This window comes from Festucalex cinctus, chromosome 14 (assembly GCF_051991245.1).
Source record: "Festucalex cinctus isolate MCC-2025b chromosome 14, RoL_Fcin_1.0, whole genome shotgun sequence".
In the NCBI taxonomy this organism is placed as follows: Eukaryota; Metazoa; Chordata; class Actinopteri; order Syngnathiformes; family Syngnathidae; genus Festucalex; species Festucalex cinctus.
In genome coordinates, this window is record NC_135424.1 from 15,947,239 (window position 1) to 15,973,639 (window position 26,401).

A 26,401-nucleotide genomic window follows, 5' to 3' on the forward strand; every position below is an offset into this window, starting at 1 on the left:
CTATTATGAGTTGTCATCCATCTCTCTCCGTCTGTCAAGTTTTATGTTTTCCCTCTGCTGACTTGGGCATCCGTACAGAGGCGAGCGGTTCGGCTCCCCTCGGTCACAATGACACCATGGATGTCATCACACACCCCGCACGAGTGGCCAAGCACACGACTTAAATGAAGGACCGCGCGCTCTCCCACAGCCGCCATCATTGCCAGCGCCCACTGCTGGATGAATTAGATTGCAGGCTTTTTAATAGGGCTTTTAATGGTTTATAAATTGCATGTAATGATTCCTCCTTCCCTCCCTCCTCTTGCGGTGCTTTTTTACAGCCGCTCTGCTTTCCAAGGGTGTGGGTGGGTTTTAATATCTGGTGGAAGAGGCAGAATGAGGAGAAGAAGCTGGACCTGCATAACTTCCTGCCTGTGCTTTTAACGTTTCCCCTGGCTACAGAGAAGGGAGTCATGGAAATAAAGCTGGACACTGATACTATCTGGCTGCTAGCACATAACGGCTGGCACATGACAGTACTGCATAACAAAACAGGACACAGGAGAAGAGCAAATAATGTGGAGAGAAAGGCGGGATAAGTGTGATGGAGAGGCCACACTTTTGGGAGAGACAAAAAATGTGCTATCCAATCCATGGGGAGGACAAAATCTAATACCTGTATAAAGAAGCAGGCAAATTATCACCCCCAAATGAATGTTCATGTGTTTTATTGCACATAGATCGGTCATGACTTTTACATGTTTATATTCCATTATGAACATTAACCAGCTCAAGGGAACTCTTGTCCCGCTGTGGGACCCACTGGCTTTAATTTGCTCACACCTTTTATTTGCATTTCCATGCTTCATACTGTATTCATATCGACTGCAGAGAAACAAAGATAAGCTTGGGGGCAAACTTTAAACATCCTCTGTTGCCTGCCTGCAGTGAGTAGCATATAACATTTAATTTCGCCGAGCGAATAAACATATGCTTCCCGTAATTGTTCAATTAAATCCTTCACTTTGATTCACAGTTTACATTGCACTTTCACAACTTTTTAGAGAAAGTGATTAGATCAGTGTGGGAGGCTTCTGATTCCTAACGCAGCACAGTTGGAACAGCAACTAGCATAAACTATATGCCCCACTTGGTGAGGGATGAAATAAAAGTTGAAGTAAATGACCCAAATGTTGGCATCAGAGAGAGTGCGAGATGAATATTTGGATGCATCTGCAGAGATAAACCTTTGACCTCTAATCCCATTCATTTGGGTTTACAAAGTGAGTGTGTGCCTCGTTCATTAGCTTGTCAGTAAACTTGGATTATGAGCACTTTATGTAACTTATTTATAATGAACAATAACACGCTTGGATGTGCCTTTTTTTTTTTTTTTTTTTTGAAGATAAGGCTAAGATTCTGTCTCATACAGTGGCCCAGACATAAGGAGAAGATGTTACTTATACTTGCCAATACTTTAAATTCCTGCATGTTCTTCAGTGGGCTGAATTTCTAAATGTTCAGTTCAACATGAGTTGGGGAAAATAAATAAATAAATAAATAAATAAATAAATTAGTTAATAGGCGGCACAGTGGAAGAGTGGTTAGCACGTCCGCCTCCCAGTTCTGAGAACTCCGGTTCGAGTCCAGGCTCCGGCCTTCCTGGGTGGAGTTTGCATGTTCTCCCCGTGCCCGCGTGGGTCTTCTCCGGGTACTCCGGTCTCCTCCCACATTCCAAAAACATGCATGGCAGGTTAATTGGGCGCTACGAATTGTCCCTAGGTGTGCTTGTGAGTGTGGATGGTTGTTTGTCTCTGTGTGCCCTGCGATTGGCTGGCAACCAGTCCAGGGTGTCCCCCGCCTACTGCCCAGAGCTTGCTGAGATGGGTGCCAGCAGCCCCCGCGACCCTTGTGAGGAATAAGCGGTCAAGAAAATGGATGGATGAATTAATTAATAATAATACTTGATAAAAGAAACAAACAAACAGACAAATTGTACCAATTATGTGATGATTGATGTTTTTACATTATTTTTCTTGGTTTCCTTTTTTCACATCACAAAAACCTGCCATTTAAACCAGGCTGTGTTTGTCACCTTGTGTCAAAATATCGATGACAAAAATCATATTATTTTGTCCAACTGAGAACAGGTGGTGGAGCAGTGTTGACAAATGCCCCACACTGTGCTTTATAGAATAGTTCAGACAATTTAGTTTGTCAAAGGGGGACTTGTACCCTAGTTTTCCCCTCAGCTTTTGCTCACTTTTCATCTCTTCTTGTTGCTGCCCCAGACCTTCAAGAGAGAACAGTTCCAGCTAAAATATGTGTATAAATAGATTGTTTTGCATTTAAAAAGTAGTTGAATGAAAACAAGAAGTGTTATCTGACTCCAAAGCAGCGGGGTATAGCATCGCTGCTGGTGCAATCGTGTATTTTCCGGAGACAGACAATATAGATTTGTTTTTGTTTTTTGAAAAACATGTCATTAACGAAACAAAAAAATAAGACATTGCTACAAAATTACCAAGACAAGCAAAATCATCCAAGAATATAAAACATGAAAATGACACATACTACCTGCATATGCATATGTTCTTTTTTTTATGATTTGCCCTTCATCATCATTGTGGATTTTTATTTAATGCAGAGTGCCTCACACATTATTTGGAGAATTGACATAAATGTAATCCAATTATTTAGCTTTACCTTCCTTCACCATACTTTTCTCTTTCTATCATTTGGGTATGGGATAACCTTGGGTTCTTTTGCCTTGAGATTTCTAGCAAATTCAAATTGGATTTTCATTTGATTGCACCTTTTTGTGAAGTCTCTGTATTTACATTGTTGACAGCCTCTCTTGAGTCAATGATACATATTATATTATCCAGAATATTCAGAACTTTTGTTGATTTTTAATGACATCTTGATCGTTTTGTCACTTCAATTGGGGTGACGTATAAAAGAAAAATTCTAAACCTCATTGTTGGAAATAATTCTCAATCAAAGTGTTGAAAAACAGAAGATACAAAAGTGGCTGAAGGACTTTCTAATCCATAGCCAACGTCTGCGGAAAAAAGAAAAAGACACAAATTGATTGTGCAATCTACAAATGAAAAATCCATCAGGTTAAGATCTTATCAGACCTGTGGCAAAGAGGGCAGCAGCGGTCATGTCTCTTGTATCACAAATGACACCCGGCTCAGGCATTTCGAGTGAGCTTGGCTGCATGCAACGGATCAAATGGACATTGTCTTATAACCGGTTTCAGCTAAGGATACTTAGTACCCACATTTGCAATTAATTAGCACAGAGCTTGCTTGCTTAACCCGCAACCTTAACATGTGTGCATCCAGCTCACCGAAGCTTTTTCGAAAAACTTCAAAGCTGTAATTCTGAGTTTTGTTATTCATTTTTAATGAGGTGCAAAATCTAAATTTTGACACAATTGTGACGCGAAACTGCTTATTTCAAGCCTTGGATGTTTATGTCGGTTGGTCTGAATGATGATCATTGATGATTTTGGTCTCCCCAGTCGTGCTTGCATGATTTTTGAATGCATCTGACTCAATTTTTAGCAGCCTTACCCACCAAAGAAATCACGGTGAGTCAGTCTTCCTGAAAAGGGAAGATAAAGAAGCAGAGGTCCTGCACCCCTCTATCGGTCGTTCCAACTGAACTCCTTTGCTTACATCGGGTGGAGGCGGGGGGTTATCAGCTTTAAGGAGGGACGGGTGGAGCTTTTTTTTCTCATTACCGCCTTCTGTCAGTACACGCATCCGCCACATAATCACTAATCTGCGCCTCTGATATGCTAAGCTTCCCACCTCCCCCTTTCTCACTTTTTTCTTAATGGTAGCCACACCTAAAATGCTGAGCGGTAACAGGAAGTCATCAAAGTATGGCCTGCAGGAGCCTGCCTGAGCCTGGCCAGCATGAGATGGGACAGTCCTTTGGGTGTGTGCGCACTAGGGGCGAGAATAGGGCCTCAGGGGAACGTATTCTATTTTGAATTCCCGTCGGATGATTCAGGATAGCATGAGACATGCAGGGCGCAAAGCACAAACATATTTCCGCGCCAGTGGTGGTAGTTGCATTTGTAAGCGTGTGCATGCGCGTATTGGATTTGGGAGATTAGCGGTGACAGTCGTCACTTTGCTTAGAGCGGCCCACCTTGTCACAATGTGTCGGAAAGCAAAGCAGCTCAGTGAAGTGTATTGCGCCTGTCATCACAGGTTACCTGCTTTTCCATTGATTTACACTGATAAAAGTTTGAGGATTCAACCACGTACAGTATGGCTGCACATTCACATTCCTAGGGTCGCAACATTATAAGGAAAATATCCACATCTAAAAGTCTCCGGAAAATAATGCTCAGTCTTGATTAACACTGTAAAAGATGTTATGTTTATTTTTGTGGTTATATTGTAGATTTTGCAAGTAGATTTTAGAATGTGCTGCATCATACTGAGAGTTGCATAGCCAAAGTATTAGAACTGACTTTCAGTGTATAAAATGCAGTGTAATTCAGATCAGTTGTTATTGTTTTCTGTATTATTTGCTATATGCATTTTAGCATATATTAATTATATAATATCTAATGCAGGGATGGGCAGCTTAATCCTAGAGGGGGCCACAATTTTTCATCAGTACTACTTGGGTACATAGGATTGCACACTTCCAAACCAAATGTATGACAAAGATGCTATTGTAGATCAGGACAAAATATGTGCAAAATACATGCTCTTTTTAATAATATATTTTACATATAATATAATATAATATATTTTACATATAAATGATCCACTATGCTAACCCAACAACAATTAAATAACCACATACGGTATTTTTTTTTTTTTTTTTTTGTCTTGCATCTTATTTAAAATACAAAAAATCATTAGACCTACTCACAATGTAGTACAGGGCAGTATAAGACCTGTCATGTCTGCCATCTAGTGGTGAATGGTGGGATTGCAACTTAAAACTGACTGCATATTCGCAGATTTCTTTTCTTTAATTTTCTCTAACATTTTTAAACATGTATTTTAATTTTGTTTTTACCATGCAGGCTGTTTTTGAAAATGTATATTAAAGGCTTAGTAGGGATTTTTTTAAAGAGTTTTTTGGTGGGGGGGTTGTAAAATCTTACTCTAAAAATACCTAAGGGCCACTGAGAGCGTAGTCACGGGCCGGTTGCAGCCCACAGGCCACCAGCTGCCCATCCCTGGTCTACTGCATATTGTTACAGGGAGACAGGAACAAAAGAGAAGCTAAAATAGCCCGAAACAGTTTTCTGCCTGAACCACTTTTAACTGGTCATATATGTCTTCCATCAAAAGCTATGAGCTGTTTAATAGTTTGAATATAACCTCTTCATTTGTCACAGGCAATAATTACATTGTAGCCAAGCTTTAATAGCTATGTGCAAAATCATAATGTGAAATCTAACTCATTACTGTGTGCGTGTGTGCGTGCATGCGTGGGCGAAATTTCTGTGAGGCCAGCATCCCAGCACGGCCCTTATCAAGTTTATGACAACACCGAATCATGTTTTTAAAGCCCCAATCTATTGAACCTCCTGACTTCAGTGACTTATGTTTTTTTGTTAGTGTTGTTGTTGTTGTTGTTGTTGTTGTTGGAGTGCGTGCGTGCGTGTGTGTTATTTTTATTTTTTGCTGTCTCCATCATAGAGATCACCCCGAGTGGTTCAAAGCTGCAGTATTGAAGACAAAAGCAAAATCAATGTTCAGACAAAAGCTATGTAATACATTCTAATGAGCTAACGGGAGACTGGGGTAGCATTTATATGCCTCCTGCATTCACATCCAGAGTTCATAACAGAATTTCTTGTATATAAAATCTGCAATCAACTTGGGACTAAGAAGCTCATAAAGAGAGTTTTTTTTGTTTTTTTTTTTTTGTTTTTTTTTTTAAAGAAGATGAAAAATAATAGCATTAAAAATACAGTTAATAAATGTCTTATAATGGAGAGAATTTTCTTCTAGAGCGGTTTATTTATAATCCAATTATTTGCTATCACAAGAGTTAGTTTGAATTCTGAAGTGATCTTTTGTTCGACCTTGGAGGTTCCACTCTATTTGAGGACAAACGGAGCCGAGAAGTAACAACTGACAGCGGGCAGTGTTCCTGGAAACATTGAAAAACTGGATCTAACAAAGGTTAAACATCCGTACGGCTCGCGCCCGCGGCAGCGGTTCACCTCAGAGTCTGGAGACTGAATTACCCGGCAGCCGGGCTGCTCGCAGGATCAGGCGGACAAGGGGAGACGACGGGAGGAGTTAATGAGGGGAAGAGACGGTGCAGGTCCCCCAAGAGCCTCTGGGCACCTGCGCTGGAAATCTTGTAGCACCCAACCAGTTGTGATAATTATCAACATGGATTTAGCCCAGAGACAATCAAAGTAATTGGAGTGTTTGGTGATTTTCTCTTTGGTTCCTTTGTCATATGTGTTCTTCACAACCTTGGGAACTCGGAGCTGCAGGTGACTAGTTACTTTGCAGGATGTTTACACAGCCACAACTGGGATGCTTTAATCTCCCCATAGACATATAATTACCAGAATAAATTATTTGTATCTGCAGATCCTTGACGGAGGACGACCTAATACATTCTTCAAATGGTGACAAAGGGCATGATAACTGACATGACTTGGGTCAACATAATTCCAGAAATTGATGTTGTTTGGTATTGCAATTGCACCACTGGAGGCATCATTAAATAAATGTCGTGATTTTTGTAGATAAGCCTCTATAAAGTATACTGGAGCTATAAACTTGAATATAAATGGTGTCCCAACAACATTACAGAGAGCAGAGTGTGGAAACATGCAAGCTCCATTAAGCAGTGGTTCTCAAAATGGGGTCACCGGGCCACAAGGGTTCCTTGAGTCCTAATTTCGGGGCCCACTAAATAATTTGTGATAAATCATTATATTGTACTGTTTTTAAAAAGAGCTTGTACGTAGATGATGGGGCCTGGTGCGTTTACTTAACCAACTCAACCATTTACAGTAGGCCTACTCCTCAAATTTTATTTTGTGTTTTAACATGAACTCTATTTAATTTTGTGTGTTTTAAGTTAAACAACTGGAATCGTTCATGTGAATGTCAACCTAAATTGTATGTTTTTGGAACGTGGGAGGAAGTCAAAGAAAACTCAAAAGTGCAGGACCATGAAAAATGAAAAGTCAACACACAGGAAGGCTGGAGCCGAGATGTGAACCCTAAAATTAGAACTGTGACATGCTAACCACATGTCCATAGTACTTTCCTGTTTGTCTAATCTACAGGTGTCAGACGATTAAAATATTTAATCCTAATTAATTGCATGACTTCAATAGAAAACTCACGATTAATCACACATTTTATATCTGTTCTAAAATAAAATGTACAATATAATTTTTTTCCTAAATTTTCATACTCCTGTCAACATAAAAGTGGGGAAATGCTAAACTAATAGAAATATGGCTGCATCGTTTTGTCATTGATAAAATAATTTCATAATTCATAAAACTGAGTTAAAATTAAGAAGATGTACTGTACTGTAAAAAAACGAGTGTAATATTGATTTGTGTTGAGGTATTTTTTCTCCCACTAGATGGCATAATTGCATTTGTTAGACTTTGGTGACAGCTCAATCTTTAACATGAAATAACTTGTGAAATTCTGCACATTTTTAAAATTGTAAAATACAACTTGACCCCAGTCTCTACAAATATATATATGCATTATTATTAAATTTATTACTGCTAAATTTTGACGTGTACATCCCCCAGTATAGGCTTTCCAAGTACGGGGCGGTTATTAATCCCACGTTTAGAAAAAAAAAAAAAAAAAGTGGCGTTAAAGGAACTAAATTAACTTAAAATTAATGCACTAATTTTGACACCCCTAGTAGAAACAACAGTTTAATCACACCACCACTGCTAAGGAATTTCTCCAACAGGTCATAAATGCTTTACACCGAAAGCTAATATCTTCACATAAATAAAGTTTCAATGTTTCTTTTGCCCAATGTTTGTCCTGATGCTGTGAGTACTCAATGGCATGACAACGTGGGAGTGCATATAAAAAGCTTCCCTTTCGCATCCTAATCCGCCTGCAGGCCAAACAGAGTGCATGAGACATCTTGCCACTGCATGAAAAAGAATGGAAGAAGAAGAAGAAAAAAAATGGAACTAAGCTGCACGTTGTTTGCAAATTATGCAAGCAGGTATCGTCTCCCTGCTTCCCTCCATCGGAAAAGTAATCCATTGTCTTCTCTGGGAGCCAATACAAGAGGTGATGGAGTTGAATAAGACTCACAGTGGGATGGAAACACTTTGCATGTACAACTGAGGGCTTAACTGGGAAGTTGGAATCCTCTGTCCCAACCTACACCATCGAAGTGAACAAAAAACAAAGAGAAAATTTTAAGTCAGCTGTGATGGTCCACAACTTGTATAGTGCTCCAGGGATTCCCAAAAGGGGTGGGGGCAGGGGCGGGGATTAGTAGTGTTCTATCTCTTAGTGCTGGGAATTAATTAAGTAATTATGAAAGGCAGACGGGGGATGAAATATGCATGAGCCCCGATTGGGACGTTTGTGATTGTGTAATCTAATTTCTCTTGGCACAATGACCCTGTCAGACAGGTAGAACACACAAAGCTGATAGAATGAATATTAGAAGCATTGTTAATTGAAATTAGGTATTAGAGGCTTAATCAAGTAATGATGATTTAACAGCAGATTACTGCTCTCCTGTTTGTTTGCTGGATTTTGTTAAGACTTCACAATCAATTTCCATGAAACTTTGTGATTAGGGATTGGATAAGAATGCAAATAGAAGTTGTTGAAGAATTTATTTTATGTTTTTGCAGTTACAGTAAAGCCCCATCGACGATGACGTTGATGATGTTAACTGTTTTTTTTTTCATCTGTGGTATTTAGCACCAACCCCACAATTAAAAGGGTGCTACTTATTTACTGTATTATAGGTTCTAGCTAGCACATGGTCAAATGGCCCAAGCACCAGTTTTGTCTCACCAAGCATTATAAAATTTATTTTTATTTTATTTATTTATTTAGGTGATGGAGAGTCGTACATGGGCCAGTGAAGTCACCATGAATCGTTGACTAGTATCTGGGTAAAAATAATGCTATGGAATTTAACTTTACAGTGTGATTTAGTAGTGAAGTTTAATAATGTTCACATTTGCTCATTTGCAGCAGCTGGTGGACATTGGTTGAATGGTTTTAAATGATCCTATTTGACAAAGAGAACTTTTTGTGTTAGCCACGATTTTTCATCTCTGTCTCACTGTTGTATGGTGTTCCACTCGGTTCACTTTTGGGGCCCTTGTTGTTTTCATTGTGGTTGTTGCCCCTGGGTTCCATCTTAAGAAAGCTTTGTACAGTGTGTCCATAAAGTCTATTTACAATTAAAAAGAAAATATTACAGAGACAGTTGATGAGATATCTTAACCAGGTTTTATTTTAATCAGTGTTTATTAAAGTGTTTATTAAAGTTTTTATTCACATTAAAATTTTGTTGGCGGCACGGTGGATGACTGGTTATCACGTATGCCTCCCGGTTCTGAGGACTCGGGTTCGAGTCCAGGCTCCGGCCTTCCTGGGTGGAGTTTGTATGTTCTCCCCGTGCCCGCGTGGGTCTTCTCTGGGTACTCCGGTCTCCTCCCACATTCCAAAGACACACATGGCAGGTTAATTGGGCACTGCGAATTGTCCCTAGGTGTGCTTGTGAGTGTGGATGGCTGTTCGTCTCTGTGTGCCCTGTGATTGGCTGACAACCAGTTCAGGGTGTATCCCGCCTACTGCCCAGAGCCAGCTGAGATAGGCTCCAGCGACCCTTGTGAGGAATAAGCAGTCAAGAAAATGGATGGATGAAATTTTGTGTTTCAGATACTGTGATGATGGATGAGAAACTGATGTTGTGAAATCGCGTACCGACTTGATGTGCTTCGTGCAAATAATGGTGTCCATGTAGAGGTCTATTAAATGAAGATTAAAAAAAACAAACTTTAATAAACACTTGTTCAAATAAAATACATCTAGTTAAAATATTTTAACAGCTGTCTTTGTTATAGATTGTTTTCATTGTAAAAAAACTTTATGCACACCCTCTATAATTCCACTGTTATGCGGATAATCATTCATATCCCACTGACTAAAAACGCAACATTCTCTTTTGCTTTATAGTGCTTTATAAATCAAGTTGAGTTGAGTGAAAGTTTTTGCTCTTTTCTTCCAGGCTCAAATGTCTTTGGTATTTAGAATCATAAATATCAACACCATGAAATGTTTTCTCATGTCTTCTGTTCAGTGTTCACTTGAGCCTTTTCTTTTCTTGAAGGTCTCGGAGCCTTTTTCTGAAAAATACTGGAAGTGAAGAAGAGTCGATAGCAAGCCAGAGGTCAGCAGCCACAAGATACACCACGAGAACAAGACATCCTTTCTTCGTGTACAAGTGTGCAACATTGGGTCAATACAGGGTTGAAGCATGACCACAAATGTACACAAAATGTAAATACACACGCAAGGGCTCCTATTTGCTCTCAATCACCTGCGCGTATCGACCCTGGTGCATTCTCTTTCCTTTCATTTATTTAGCTTCTCTTTTTCCCTGTGTATTGATTTATACATTTGGAAAGCTGCATGGCACTGTGCTGCTATATCATATTCTAGCTTTGGCCATTTGTGCCCTTCTGCATCCATCCTCTGCTGGTCCTTAATAGCCTCGACTTTAAACTTAACGATCAGTGTAACAACACAGCTCTCAATATGCTTTAATTAAAAGAAAAGGGCCCATTCATATAAATGCAATACGGCCACGTAGACGGTGGGAATATTGGCAAAACCTGGGCTCTTTATATTTCTCTATAGGATCGACTTCACTGGAGCACTGCAGTGGGAATCTCCAGTATTTAAACTGGTCCCCAATGTTTGAAACATGCTCACAAGGCCGACATAAAACAGAGAGATGAGATGATGCATATACAGATGAAACATGGCAGTCTGCCCTCCAAAGGGAATGCAGCAGCTCGGGAGCATGATAACACAAAGATAGTTGTGCACTTGTTCTTTTGTGTCATGTCATCACCCTTTAGTTGTGACTTGAAAGAGACTTGTTGGAAGGTTGTGAAGTTCTCATCATCAAATTCTTCACTTTTCTTCACCTCAAGGGATTACGCTTTATAGAAATTGTTGAACTTTGATGACACAGGCGGTCACAGCTCACATAAATGAGGGTTGTTGTTTTTTTGTTGTTGTTTTTTTTTGAGGGGGGGGGGGGACATACAGTGATGTTGTTTTTTAAATAATATGTAGGCAGCCAATGGAGCAGATGTGTCTCTAAGCATTAGGTGGTCACCTTTTGAACCGCTGCCTCTTTTAGAAGAAAGTGTAGTTCATGCTCCTTGAGTCAGTCTCAGCTTCTGATTAGTGTATTTTGTTTTGGGTTTTTTTGAGTAAGTTGAAGCTGGACAGGACAGGCAGCAACAAGTTCGATTGTTTCTGGTCTCAGTATGTCATAGACAAATTGTATTAGCTTGTTTAGAAGAGAGTTCCCAAAAATTAAGATTGGGGACCCTATTTTTGTGCCTAGCGGAAATCTTGTGGAGTGCTAATGCTGTCCTGTCTGGGTCATGCCAGGGTTCAGTTTGGGTCATGCAAGGGTTATGTTTGGGTCATGACCGTGAGGTCAAGTGTCTGTTTTGAACTGATGTAACCGGCATCTAGTTTCAACTGGTCTTAACCTATGTGATGTCAGGAGCTATGTGATGTCAAAAGTCTTTAATCTCTTTATCTGGTCAACAGCCAATCAGATAATTCCATGTCAGTCCTGTTACCCACGTGTCTAGCCACAACCAATCAGATCGATTCATGGTCTACATAAGCTGTCTGAGAAATGTGTGTGTTTGTCGATTATTACCTCTGTTCCTCTGTGAATCTCCACAGCCCAAGGAGGCTTGGCGTCTCGTGATTCTCGGTGCATTATTGTTGTTTCTGGTCAAGTCAAGTTGGTTCCACGCCTTTTGATGTTATGCGAATAAAGTGTTAAAACTCTTATTTGTGTCTGCGCTGTGGGATCCAACCTCAGAACGTAACAAATGCTAACTTCCAGTGGGATTTAAACAGACTTTCTCAGCCTCTTTAGAAGGAGCCAATGCAATAACAAATACCAATAAGTCACCTTGTTCAAACTGTTACTGTCTACATTCTTCATTTCCTAAAAAAAAGATAAACTATTGATGTTGCACTTTCCTCAAAAAGAAAAAAAAAAGCCATAAAATGTCCATAAGTGTGTTCTTTTTACAAAACCATAAGCAGCATGTTTGCATGTGTTCAGTGTAAATCAAACAATAACCTCAAAAATAAAGTATGACTGTATTTTTTTTTTTTTTTTACACTATTCCACATTTATGTTTTCTAACCATTATAACGCTAACAACTGGTGGCCAGTAATGAAAATAACTTCTGTTATGCTATTAAATTGAAAGTAATGAAATGATCATGCAAGCACAGCATTTCTTTCTCTTTCTCATTTGTTGTTTTCTCTGTCATTTGTTTATATATACAGTACCTGTCAAAAGTTTGCCAGTTTCACTAGCACTGTATATGCCAATTATGATGACAGTATATGGTTTATTTTATTTGTTTACATCTGAGTCCCAGGGAGAAATCAAATTTACATTTTGGTCTTACGCTGAGACATTAGTTTAGAAAGACAACACACCATTTTCTTTCAGTATAGGTTAGATTTAATTGTAATGATTCATGATTATAAGATCCATACATTACATTAGAACTTGCGTGATTCAGTGTATGATATTATTCTATATATTTCCAGCTTATTCCATTTTGTGTATACATAAAAAGTTTCAGTTCTTGCTTACTCCTGACCTTATTCAGTGTTGAATAATTTCCACTACCTAATTTGTGGTTCTATTCTCAGCTGACTGCATGATTTGCATGGATTTGTTTTGCAACCATAACGCTGATTTGCATCCGAATGAATGTAATGTAAAAGCACTTCGACAGCAGACCAAAAAGACCTCTGATTGTGATTGTGATTACTATGCAAATTCACTGATGACATTGAAGTGTATAATTTGACTTACAATAAAAACAACAACAACAACAACATGACTAATACTGGTAAAAAACTATATTTTTCTAGTTTGTCTACCAAATCAGCTTTACTTTCACCTTCTCCTCACTCATGTTTTTTTTTTTTTCTCTCCCTTCCTCCCCTGCCGCTGCTGGCTTCCACGCCCTGAAATGAGGCGATATTGCGATGATGGGAGACCATGTGAAGACAAACAAAACGCGCCCCCACACCTGAGCTCTTTTCCAAGCTAATAAGAGGACCTCTGACTGGCTGCACAGTGAGGTCAGCCCCTGTTGTCCATGCCCAGCCTGCAGACATACAACCTATTATTACCATTCTAATTGGCTATTTAGTCTGGCAGTTAGTCCGACTAAACTCTTAGTAACAAATCAGAAAATTTAAATACATACAGTACTTCCATAAACTTTTTAATGCAAGGTAATAAAAAAATGATGGTTGTTAATCAACTATTCATATAGAAAACGCCTTTAGCATTGTGATAGTTTTTTTTTTTTTTTGTTTTTTTACCACATAGTTTTTTGTAAAGCACTGCTTTTATTTGGTTTTGTTTTTTTTGTAGCTGCTGAGAAAGTACTTTGTGTTTTATTACATCGACAAATATACTGCCGCTTTATGAGTTTGGATGCAATTATCATACACTTTCCCAGGGTGAACTCTCCTGTGCCAAATTGAAAATGTATTAAATAGTGACACGAGAGTGTAACAACTCCTCCAAATAGGAAATACTTACATTGCATAACCATTATATGAGGATATTTTCTCCACGCTTATCTTTTGCAGGGTTTTTGGGAGCCAATCCCTGCCAATTGAGGCTGGTTGCATCCTGCAAAGATTGGCACTCAATTGCTTGGCTGACACATGAGACGAGCACTCATTCTAACATTCAACTGGAAGGTGACCATTACCCGATGATAACAACAACAAAAAAACTGGTGAAAATCAGAGAGAACATACGCTAACGCATTGTGCTGCTACATCAAGTTCTGTTTTAATAATACTGTAATCTGCATGTAAATCTTTTATTAGGGATGTGCAAGTACTAATATCAAGTATCAGTATTGGGTTATTGGGTTACAGCCTTATTTTAATATCAGTACTCACAACGGAATTTTTGCAAGAACAGGAACAAGAAATTAGAAGAATGGAATATTGCCATTAATTTCATGCAATTTTAAGGAAACATGCTAAATTGAGATACGCATCTTTCTTCAAAATTATCTGTCATCGGGTTGAGTACTCACACTTGTATGGATCTGGAAAAAAACCAAACAAAAACATACCTACACTAAAAACAGTTGTGTCAAAAATAACCCAAATTTGGTAAAAAAAAAAAAAAAAAAGTTTTTGTGGTGAGTCAAATTAAACTAATATACTCACAAGGCATCCCAAATTATGGGTTGTTTGTGAGTTATTCATCTGACCCAATTTTTTGGCTGAATGCAATAATCCAAATGAATTAGGTAAACTTGAACCAACTCAATTGTTTTGAGTTATTATACCCCCAAAAATTGTGTCAAATTAAAATCATAACCGACAAAGCAACCAATTTTCTTGGGTGGTTTTGTGGGTTATTCATTTGACCAAACTTTTTGGGTTAGTTGAATGTACCATTAAGTTGAGTTGATCCCTTTTTGACACAATATGAGTTATTTTTACCCAACTCTTTTTAGTGTGTGTTTTTAATTATTAATTAATCACAAATAACACAAACATCCTAATTACATTAGAACATGTACCATTCAACACAATCTGTTTGTCTTGTTTTTTTGTTTAAAGTAATCAGTTCAAGACGCATTTTCTTAATAAATGAAACAGAATTCCAAATTGTGTATCCATCCACTCTGAGGTTCTACTGTTTTTAAGGATTTGTTTTGTGACCGTCTCAAGCAGAGTGCAATAGCGGCAACACTAGAGTATTATTTGTGTTCAGAGTTGTCGGTGTTCCCTCTAGATCAAGACTGTGATTAATAAAACTGGCCTCCTTGTTCCCCTCCAGCCGATCCTCACTTTCTCCCTTTACACCTTTATACTTCCTTTGGAACATGTGGTCGCATCCTTGTGTGTGTATACCTCTGTCTACACTCCTCATTCTAACTCCCTCTTTCTTTCAAGCCTCTTGCAGGAGATAAACAATTGTACTTCCTTTTCTCCTGCGCCCTCTCTAAAGCTAATGGCAAATCACATATGTGCTCTCCCAGCCACTGAGTAATCATAAAGGAGGAAGTACAGGTGATGATGAAGAGAGGTGAAGCAGAGGATATTAAAAAAAAAAGAAAAAGAAAGTATATTTCCACTTGTGGGTGTTTCCCTATATCACAAAATCTGGAAGTTATTTGTGCAAAACGCAGCTGATGGCACATTTAATGCTTTTTGCCGTGAATCATGCACATACATAGAGATATGAAACCATAATGTTGCACTCGCAGACAAAGCACTGACTTACAGTGTCCTAAAGCCCTCCGCAACCATAAAAAAGACTGGACAAGCAGAGCAAATGTGCTGAGCAGCCAATATTATGAAGTGTACATAATGCTTCCCTTATGAAATATCATCACTCAACAATGCTCTGATGCCCCTCATAATAAACAAAATGTAGGTTTATAGTTCATATCAGGGCTAATAGACTGAGACATTACCTGACACAGGTCCACAGAGGGTGGCATATACTCCCACAAGCAAATCATATTTGAAACCTGATTAATCTTAGGGAGGATTCACATACAGTATACTGACAACAAGGGCAATTTTTTTTTCCCCTCCCTTTTGATCAACGTCAGCAAAGGTCCGATTCTCGCGTGTCTCTGAAAGATTATCCTGATTGATTTTCCAGTTGCCCGGGGTGAGTTAAGAGTGGGGTTTTCCTTGAAAAACAGTCAGAGTCGATGATCGTAAATGTTAAACCTGCTCAATATTTAACAACACAAAGCCACAAAGTGAGCCTCTAACCACACAATCAGTCGTAAGCACATTATTCTGATTAATTACTTGTATTTAAAATTTTACTTTTTAAAAGTTTTATGAAATTAAGTGTGGCTTCACCAGTTGCAAGAAAACTCAATTTTCTCTTATTTACAGCCGGCCTCAGTATTCAATAATCACACGAAGTTCACAGGTTACTCATGGTGGTGGGTCAGAAGTCTGGATGAAATAATAAGAGTGCAAGTCTAGCCGCATATGCGCAAACAAACACACATGCTGATTTATTCCTCAACTTGTTCATCTCTCACCTTTTAAACATCAATAAGTGTGTACCATACATTACCTGGTTTCCCTACACAAAATCAACAAATTGTAATATTTTTATAATGAGCTTTGTTTTATGATTCTTGAACACCAATGTTTTTCAGTGATCATCTTGCAGATGTGAGTTTAATTAGTGTTCACACTCAGCCTAACGCGCTCCAGTCTAACAACGCCTCTATTCATCAAATCCGATCGATGTAACACAAAGTGCTTCACAGTACAAAAACTGTTTTGAAAAACAATTATTAAGGTAAAACAAAGCTAAATCCAATTTGCCTTCACCAACAGCTTCCAATAAGCCCATCCAGCACTCCATCGCGACTCCCGCATGACATGTTCATTAATAAACAGATCACAGCATTCACAATAGCTCAACAAAAGTTATTAAATTGATCCAAGTAAACATCAGCATCCTTGAAGAAACACTGGAGATATCCTAAATAAAGGAAAGAAAAAGTAAGTCAATAATTCATACATTTGTTAATAAAGTACTATTACATAAAATGAACAATTATTTCTGGCCTGTAATGCAAATTTTACGCAACAGAAAAAGATTAAAAATTGTATAAAATTGATAGAAGTAGAAAAATATTAGAAAAACATAAATTGACTGAAAAGGCGTTCCTAAATTATTACCAGTAGTCTTGAGTGTTCCTTTAAAACCATCAACATGCATAGAATTTTTACTGTATGTGCATAAATATATCTTCTATAGTTCACCTGAATAGAGAGAACTAATATGTAAAGTAAGTAGTATTTGACAATCTGTGAGATATTTAAATTTTCATCTTCTACCATTAAGCCTGCTTGAGTCACTTTGTATAACAATACCCTCCGACAGAGCACAAAGCTTCTTTTCTTGACAAATTGGACCAATTTAACATTAAAATATTTGGGGGATACAGTCCTCCGGTTTTTGGCCAATTATTTAGCATTAGTAACAATCATGATTCTCTGATTCATGTTTCTTAGTGGTACTTTGATGTTGTTTACTGATGACATCTGTGTGAGTCCTTGAGGACAGCTCAGTCTCACCGTTGTAATTAGTGTGTAATGATGAATATTAGACTTCCTGCCTGCTGTGAATACTACACCCAGCAATCACCTGCTGCTGCTTGCAGCTCAGGATTTAAAACACTTCTTAAGTTAAAAACAATGTTTTGAATGTCATGATTGTAAGACGGGGGAACCGTTAAGACATGTCTATCCCAGTGCATGCCTCCAGTGCAAGGCAGGCAGTCAGCAGAGTTTCTAGGGCAACAATCAGTATAATTGTCCTAAGTGTGACACATGCAATCTGCTAAAAGCCCTGCAGCCAATGGGCCCAGGTGTGTCCAGGGATTACACGGGTGGAGGACAGGTGAAGTCGATGAAAAGTGACAGAGAGAGAGAGAGACACACACGCACATAGACACACATTTCCTGAACAACAAAATTTTAGGGGTTATTTTGTGGGTTATTGATTTGACCCACCTTTTGGGTTATTTGCTAGGTCAAATGAATAACCAAAAGATTTGGCTTGGTCCCTTTTTGTTCCAACTGTTTTTATAATGTACACTTTTAAATTAGTGTAGCAGATTTGTGTATGTGGTGGATTCAAAAGCCACAAATTCCCCTCGCGCAACATGTGCCACTTATCAGAAGGTAATGCTAATAATGCTAATGCTAATAATACTGTTAGCTACAGCTAAACTGTGTATCTAGCAAAATTCATTTCAGCTGAACCTTTTGACATTAGTGTTTCATCACTTGAAAGTGCTGAATCTTCACCGAGACAAGCTCCCAATTCATGGTATGGAGAAATTTGGTATTAGGGTAGTATTATGTGACTTCTTTTGAGTTCATTGTAGTAGTAGATTGGCATTTCTTAACTGCAGGGTTTTTCCTGGCTCAAATTGACGCAGAGGTGGTATCACGCTGACTATATGATGGGTGACTACCGATACCAGGTATTGTGTCGGTGCCAATACCAATCTTATTTTAAGGTATCGGTACTCGCGGCGGTGACCGATACCATTAAAGAAATGATATGATACTAAGTTGCCATTCATTTTTTTAAATTGTTTTTTAACTACAATCAATAAAACATCATCCACTAGGACACATTAAATTGTAAATGTAGTTCAACGTTGTTGTAAAGCACCATTATGTTTATTGTATCTACCGGTACTGTGTTTTTATGACTTTCGCGATGGCTGGAGCGTGCTACCTTTGCCTCACAACCAGGAAATGGTCGTGTGCAACTGTTGCTCCATGATCTGTCTCTTCTTCGGTACATTAAAAAAAAAAAAAAAAAAAAAAAAAAAGTTTCTTCAGGTCTTTCCGGCGCACTGCTGTTGATATAGCGCCTCCATAATGGCTCAACACTGCAACTGCAGTTAAAATGCATTCCTGCTGTGCTCAATCAAAACAGCTGGAGCACTGTGTTTAGCGATATCCTTGGCTCAGGCTGGAGGTGGCAAGCAAATTAGGTGGAGGTGGCCGCCTCTGAATTTTGTACACAGGAAAAACCCTGAACTGTATGGGGGTACTACTGCAGAAAAAAATACAAACAACTTTAAGTCCACTATGCTGCACTGTATCTACAACTACAATCTTTTCAAGTCAACTCATTCCCGTGACAAACGTAATTGTAAGTGACATTTTTTATTTATTTTTTAATGGATACAATGTTTTTGTATATTAGATTGTGCAAACGTTTTTATGTTATGGTCAGTACAATTGCCACTATCCATCTGTGAAAAGTGTGTAATAAAACAGAAACTAAGATTCTGACCTTAAACTTTCACCACATCTTAAGAAAAGAAAAAGATACAAGACACCAAAAGATATCTTATTGTCTGCGTTTGTATTCATTTTTGAAAAGGTTAAAAAGTCTTTGTGGTGTGCCGAAAGCCTGCAGGCTGCTCCCTTTTTTTTTTTTTTTGTCTTATTCACTTCAACCACAATCTATTAAACAAGTTCTCTTCTGGGCTGCAAAAAAATAATTAGTCTACTGAATAGGTCAACTTAATCATTCCTGAAAATAATATTCAATTATCGCATCTTCTGGAACACCTCTTCTATTTTTAGAGCCCCTCTGCTTTTCAGAGATATGCAGTTTGCAGTCTTTTATGTCAAGCCTACAATACAATGCACTTGAGGGTCTGTAATAACAAACATCCCTCTATAACGACCCATTATCTTCTTAATAATAGCTGTTTTCCACTGAGCCTTTAAGGTTCTCTACACATTGGTTACCCCCCACCCCCCACAATACCTTTGCTCACCCATTTTGCTTTAAACACTAGGTGCCCTTGACTATTTTAATTAGAAAAGGTATCACCACCAGCCAAGACAGTTAAAGTAATTTTAGGTCTTCAGTGATGGTCCGTCACAGCCTTTATTTCAACGTCTATCACTCCTTGTGCTTTTAGATGTGTTTTTGAGGTCAAAACTCGCAGATTCTTTCTCTTACAAAATCTCCATGGACCTTGTTTTTCCTAATTGGTCGCAATCATACTAGAACTGAATTTCCCAACTTTTTTTTTATGACATTGACATTCCCATATGTAGCTAGTACAGTACGTTATATTTCTTTTGTGGAAAGGGATCTCCAAACATCAGTGTTATAGACAAGTCAAGTCTATTTTCACTTCACAAGAATGAAACGGCAATGGCACCCATCTCGCAAACAAGGCAATTGGTGTAACCAGCACTGTAGCTTAAATTGAGAGAAAGCTCAAAGATGCCAACACAAAAGTAGAAGGTCAGTTATGAGGAATGTCCTTCCAACATTCCTGTTTGTTATTACTTCCGCCCATGGGGTGTCAGTCTGATGAACAACTATTACTTCTTGTGGTGGCAAATTTTCTGAACTTTATCCATTGGTTCCAAGCACAACCGTCAAACACACTTAATGAAATGTAGTCAGCAATTTGCAGGTTGTGGACTGTGGGGTCAACATGATTTTCATTTCACTGCATCAGTGGACAATGAACAGAGCTCCCCCCCCCCCCCCCCACCCCCCCCACCCCCCACCCCCCCTCCCATGAGAAGGTGACTATGGACATTACGCAACAAAGACGAAGACATCATAACCATGTTTGTTTATTATTTTTTAAAGAAAGTCCAAACAAGAGTGGCAGTTAAAAACTTCAATTTACCCACACAACTCTGTGTATTTTTAATTGATGGATTATTTCCTCAAAATTAATTGCTGTGCATTAATTATCAGGATTAAGCAAAAATAAATAATGAAATAATTAAATGGGTTTTCACGTTTTGTGGAGTGTGGTACTTATTACACTTTGGGCTGACCCAGTTAGGATTCCCAATTCCCAATTTTTGGTAACATGTTTAAGAAATAGATTCAGACTAATCTTGGAAGCAAAAAGAAGTGGGCAGGGGGATCTCCAGGTTTGCACTTTACCGCTTCTAAAGTGGCTCATGCCTTGCCCCTCCCAAAGTATAGTGGATGTTACACATCTATATTCACCACAGTATTGAAACACATTTAACCTTGCAATTATCTTTGTTATGTATCTTTCTATTTTTTCACTCTTGCGCCGAAAAATAATTCTGCCACTCAGACATGTTGCATATATATATATGTTGCGTATACATAACCTATGATGTGCAAAAAGCTTTAACGGGGAAGTCAACCCCAAAGTTTTCTTTACAATGTTGTATGTGCCCCAATTAGTCTAAACACAGCATTCTGATTAAAATTGCATTTGTGTGCGATGCATCAAAATGAGCAGCAAAATTCACCAGCTCAGCTGCGCAACTGTGATGTCATTTTCAGTCGAGAGCAAGTGGCAAAATGGCCACTCCCTGAGATGGATAAGAATGTGTGGATTATTGAATTTGAATTTTTTTTATTTTTTTTTTTATTTTTTTTTATTTTTTATTTTTATAAAAAAATTCACTTTCAGCTCACTATCTCCTTGAAAATACTGTGTAAGTTAATTATAGCTCACAAGTCACTATTCGTCAAAGCCAGACCACTACACTATTAGTAACTACTCTCTAGCAACATTTTTATTTATTTATTTTTTTATTAAAGACTCATAACTCGGAAGTTTATCACTATTTATTAAAAAAACAAAAAACAAAAAACACACACACACACACATATAAATTCTTCTCATGCACAATCAAGTGCACTTACATAAGCTGTTCTTCCCTGTAGTGTCAATTTAATTGTTCTTCCAATTCAATATCTTATTGGTGTCCATTCAGTAATTACACCACGAACTACCTTCATAAACAGTATATGAAGGGCACTGTATGAACTCCACTGTGAACCTCATAGCGGGTAGGCTCATTAATGAAAGGGTGCTCCCTTGTGGCCACTGGGGGTACATTTATGATGGAGAGGAGAGGGTTGACAGAAAATAATAAAGCGTAGGATGATTTATGATTGGTGAAGCCTGCAGGACCTAGATAGATAGATAGATAGATAGATAGATAGATAGATAGATAGATAGATAGATAGATAGATAGATAGATAGATAGATAGATAGATAGATAGATAGATAGATAGATAGATAGATAGATAGATAGATAGAGCCTTGTGAATCCAGAGTGAATCCGGGTTTTCTCTCTCCCTCCTCCACACTCTATTTCCTCGTCGCTTGCTCTGAACTTCCATTCACTTGTTCAGTCATCAGTGCGATGAAGAGGAAGAGGAGGAGGAGGAGGTTGCAACGTGATTGGCCAGGCGCAGGCTGCTAGTCCGGCTTGTTGGTCCTTGTATCTTCTTGTTTACACCTGGCGGACCGGAAACAAGTCCAGAGTGCCTCCAGCGGACTCGGGCGTCCAGTCTGCGTCGAACAGGGCTAACTGACAGCACCTCGATCTTGTCGGAGCGAGATTTTTTTTTTTGTTCTTTTTTTTTTTATGTTGAACTAACGTTTTGTTTTGTTCTGTTTTGTTTGTCAGGGACATTGGCTGTTGTCACCCAGTCGCGTCCAAACTTTTTAGTGACTTTCTTCAAGACGTCTCTTTTGGCTGTCAGTCATATCAGAGCTGAACATGAAAGCTGCTGGGAATATTGCTACTCTACATTGATATCGCTTTTTTTTTCGTCCAAGTTTGATACTGGAGGAAAAGTACATCGTTACGCGTTTATCGTCGCGGATACGTTTACAGCTGTCACTTCACGGTGGGATTGGACTGTGTTTGATATTCTCCTACATCACTTTTTTTTTTTTTTTGGACAAGAGACACTTGGTGTGAGCAAAAGACGCGTGTGCGCACCCCCGGACACTTCGCAGCAGTGTAGACGGAAATGATGCTCGCTTTTCGGATGCAGCGTGGACAATCTTGCGGTCCGATTGTGCTTTTGCTCCTGGTTGGGGGATATGTCGTGTGTGATACCGGTAAGTCCCAAAATTACATAGATCTACGGTATTCCGTGTCTTTTACTTTTAGACGTACACACTATAACACATGAAAAGATTTCCACGCTGTGCTGTTATTCCAGGTGCATAATAAGTTAGATTTTGTAACAACCAGATTTCCAAGATTTCTTTTGGAGTGTAGTTTTATATGATGGACTTAAAAGCCTTGCACTTTGTCTGAACCCATTGTTTCTTGTACTTAGAGCATAATAATAAACTCCCTTTGAGTAAATGGATTAATCAAAGCATGCCATAAAAGACAGAGCCAAGTTTTGTTTTTCATTTTGATTGTTACCCATTTATTTTGTTTGTACGAGTTGGTTAAGTTGCTTTTAATTCACTCAGCTGCTCATACATCATTAGAGCTGCATTAGTTGAAGTGAGTGTTGCAGGCTTTTGGATTGTTCAGCTCACATGGAGATGCTTCAGTTGGCACAAAGGCCAGGACACTCTGTGATTGAGCTAATGAGACTTGGACACTGAGGTGACAATGGTTAGTCCAGTTTAGAAGCCTGCATGCTCAAATCTTGCTTTTGTCATCTTGAAATACAAGACAGCTGTCTACTGTAAAGGTTGGATTATGCTCTGTTTACAGTAACAAAAAGAACAATCATTTTTGCTGAAGATTTGCCGAAAGACCACTGCAATGTGTGTGTATTATTCCCCAAACAGGCAGAGCAGTAAAGCAGCTTACATTTATTAAAATTGTAGACTGTTCAGAAATGCTTGCATGAGAAATGTTGATATTAACTGTGTGGGGTATTGCAGTGAAGTCCTATAAGAGGAGAAGTGCTAGCAGGAGGGGAGCTCAGTTTTGAGCACGCGCTGTAGATATATTTGGTGAAATGCACAATGGGACACATTTGTGTATATTACTCCTCTGCCTCCTGTGTCGCTCTCTGGCTGGATGTGCTCACATTACTGCAATAAGCTCTCAATGTTGACATACTCATGAATTACCTACGACACTTGTCTAGAGTAACTTGTGTGGCGTCGTTATCACGGACTTCATTAGATTTACTGAGCTGGTATGTGGGAGGTGTGTTTATATAATGTTTGCAACACATCACAATTAAATGTAGAGATGGCCCTAAGGGTGGTGGTGGGAGGAATGCCAGCAGACTTGTCCGGACTGGGAGGTCAAGACAGAAGGAGAGAAAAATCAAGCGTATCCAAGGAGTAGTTGAGTATTGAAAGTTCGTTTGCGTAACATGTCAGACACTCCCTTAAGGGCTGGATGAATATTGTTATTAAGTGTGGTAATATTCATTCTTTTGAACAACAGTGCAGCAAGTTAGAAAGACAAAGTTAACACTGAACAAAGTTGTAGACATTATTGAAAAGGCTTGAAATTTAATGATGTTTGTAATGTGCTTTGGGTTGGATGATTGACACTAAATTAGAAAAAAGAGACACTCAGTATTTACAGTAAATGTATTTTTTATGTAATATAATACAACCGTTGCGTGCTGAATAAGTTCACCCTGCACTTTAAATTTCTCAAATTTGACCCTACAGTATGTTGAATTTTCTTTAGACAATAACAAAAGTTACGTCCAACTATTGTAAAGTGTCTGTGAAATAATACACTAATTACTGCATTTGAAGAGGTTCTCATTCTCATTCCAACAGGTGATAGAGGACTTTTGGTGGCGAAAGATCTTTTTTGGCCAAGCTCGAACCAGAATGGTTTGTCAGGCCGGTCCTGTCAGCATGCGAGACACGGGCATGTTCTGTCCCGGAGCAATGCATTAGTTTTATGGCCATCAGGCGGCAGTGGATGGGATCGCTGGCCAGCCACTGGCCTCTCTGCTGTATTATTCATATGTGCAAAGTGGTCTTTGTTAATATTTAAAAATGTGCTTATGATGCTCACATTGTGGACAGCAAAGGAGCAAGGAGTGGGAGGGTAACAGCTGCTTAGCTCTCATCGGCGTAACTGACCTGGGGGGCTACGGGGGTTTGTGAAGGATTTTAGGGTACCGAAAGGCTTTTAACGACAAGATGAAAGAGTGGCTGTTCTAACAAGTGTGCCAATTGCACCCAGAGGATGTGAGCATGCTACAATAGAACTCCAAGGTTGAAGACAATCAATTTCAGGAAGCTGGTCTACTTCCAATATGCTCACATTTGGAAGCTATTTATCCCACAGGAAATCATGAAAATAAAAAATGATCACTGCCAGGGTCTGTTGCCATCATAAAACCTTTATTAACTGAACAACCAACGTAATCATTTTCATTATCTATCACACAAGTGTTAAAAGTAATGTTAAATTTCAAACAAAAAAACACAATACCTTTGATGACAATTAATTGACCACTTGGGTTGAGTAAATTCTTCTGTACTGGCAGAACTGAGCTCTAGTAGTGACTACTGTACGTTTACAATATTTAGGCTGAGGTCAAAATTCCAGTTTCTGAAACATTTGAGATAACTGGTTTACAGGTGTGAGTGAACAGAGTTACTTCTGTATGACAATTTGAATACTCCGAGGTAAACGCCGACGTAGGTCAACATCATGATGCTAATAGTCGTCATTTCCGCTTCTTTCTTTCTACTGTCAATCAATCACATTGTTTGCATGTCACTCACCACACTCATAAAACAGTCGGTTTCCTCCTAGTGGTTCTGTGCGGCGTCTGAGTGGCGCCATTTTCGTTTACTTGTGTATTGCCGGTGGGTTGCGCGCCAAATGAACGAACGAACTTAAGTAGTGTAAGTGTGTACTGTGGAATTTTTGCTGTGGAGACAAGAAAGAATGTGAAAACACCCAGGAGAAATCAATGTATTCAAGATAGGCTCGTTTAGCGAGTCGCGACGTAAGATGGCCGCCACGCTTTCAAATAGTTCCTGTTCTCAAAAGACCAAGATTCCTTGTGAGTAGAGCAGAACACAAACAAAAATTACGTTCAAAGGAGGTACCCCAATTGCATTTATATAACCAAATATTCGGGTTAGAAAAAGGGTAGCCCAGGGTTCTTATTCGGGCTTTAAAAATCCAAATAAAAAGAGCATATTTGGGTTTTTATACATGTTTACATGGTTTTGAAAGTGTTATTGAATGCATGTAAACGTAGTCTGTGACTCATTGGCGGTCTCACAATACAGCAGTGACTTGAGATACAAGTGCCTTGACTGAGATTTCTTTAGTTGAGCTGTCATTTCAGTCATTTTTTTTGTCTCGAGATATGAGCAAATTTTCAGATACGAGTGTGCTTCACTTCAGATCCCCACGCTATATAGCAGCAGCGCACGATCTATTCACATTGGTTTCCTCGCAGTGGCAATTAGTGTCCATTGGTGGCTGTAATGTGCCACTCAGCTGGTTTGCCAACTGCCAATAGACCGCAAAGAAGAGAACAAGGAAAAGGACGAGAGATAAGGTGTATTTTGTGTTCACATTTTCTGTTTGCACTTTGTAGGGAGCAATCACAAATACAGTGCATCCATTCATTTCAATGAGGAAAAATGATTTGAGGTGAGCTTTTGAGATACGGAACCCATTAAATTTCAATTATAATGACAATTTAACATACTGTAAAAGTTTTTTGTCCCCGACTTTAGCACAATTTTCCTAAAAATGTGTTTTCTTGGTCTAAAAGGGATTTTAATATGCGTATTCCTTCGCATATAAGGAGACCATC

The 26,401-nt window shown here is 38.8% G+C and overlaps 1 protein-coding gene across 2 annotated transcripts in view; it reads left to right on the top strand.

Annotated features, from left to right (window-relative positions):
* Positions 1-22,027: 22,027 nt before the first annotated feature.
* The window catches only part of unc5b (unc-5 netrin receptor B), a 56,720-nt gene continuing 52,346 nt past the window's right edge, over positions 22,028-26,401 (top strand). For both annotated transcript variants that reach the window (XM_077495450.1, XM_077495451.1), the window contains exon 1: positions 22,028-22,733. In XM_077495450.1, coding sequence (XP_077351576.1) covers positions 22,643-22,733 — 91 coding nt within the window. In that variant the 5' untranslated portion in view covers positions 22,028-22,642. The remainder of the gene's footprint in view (positions 22,734-26,401) is intronic.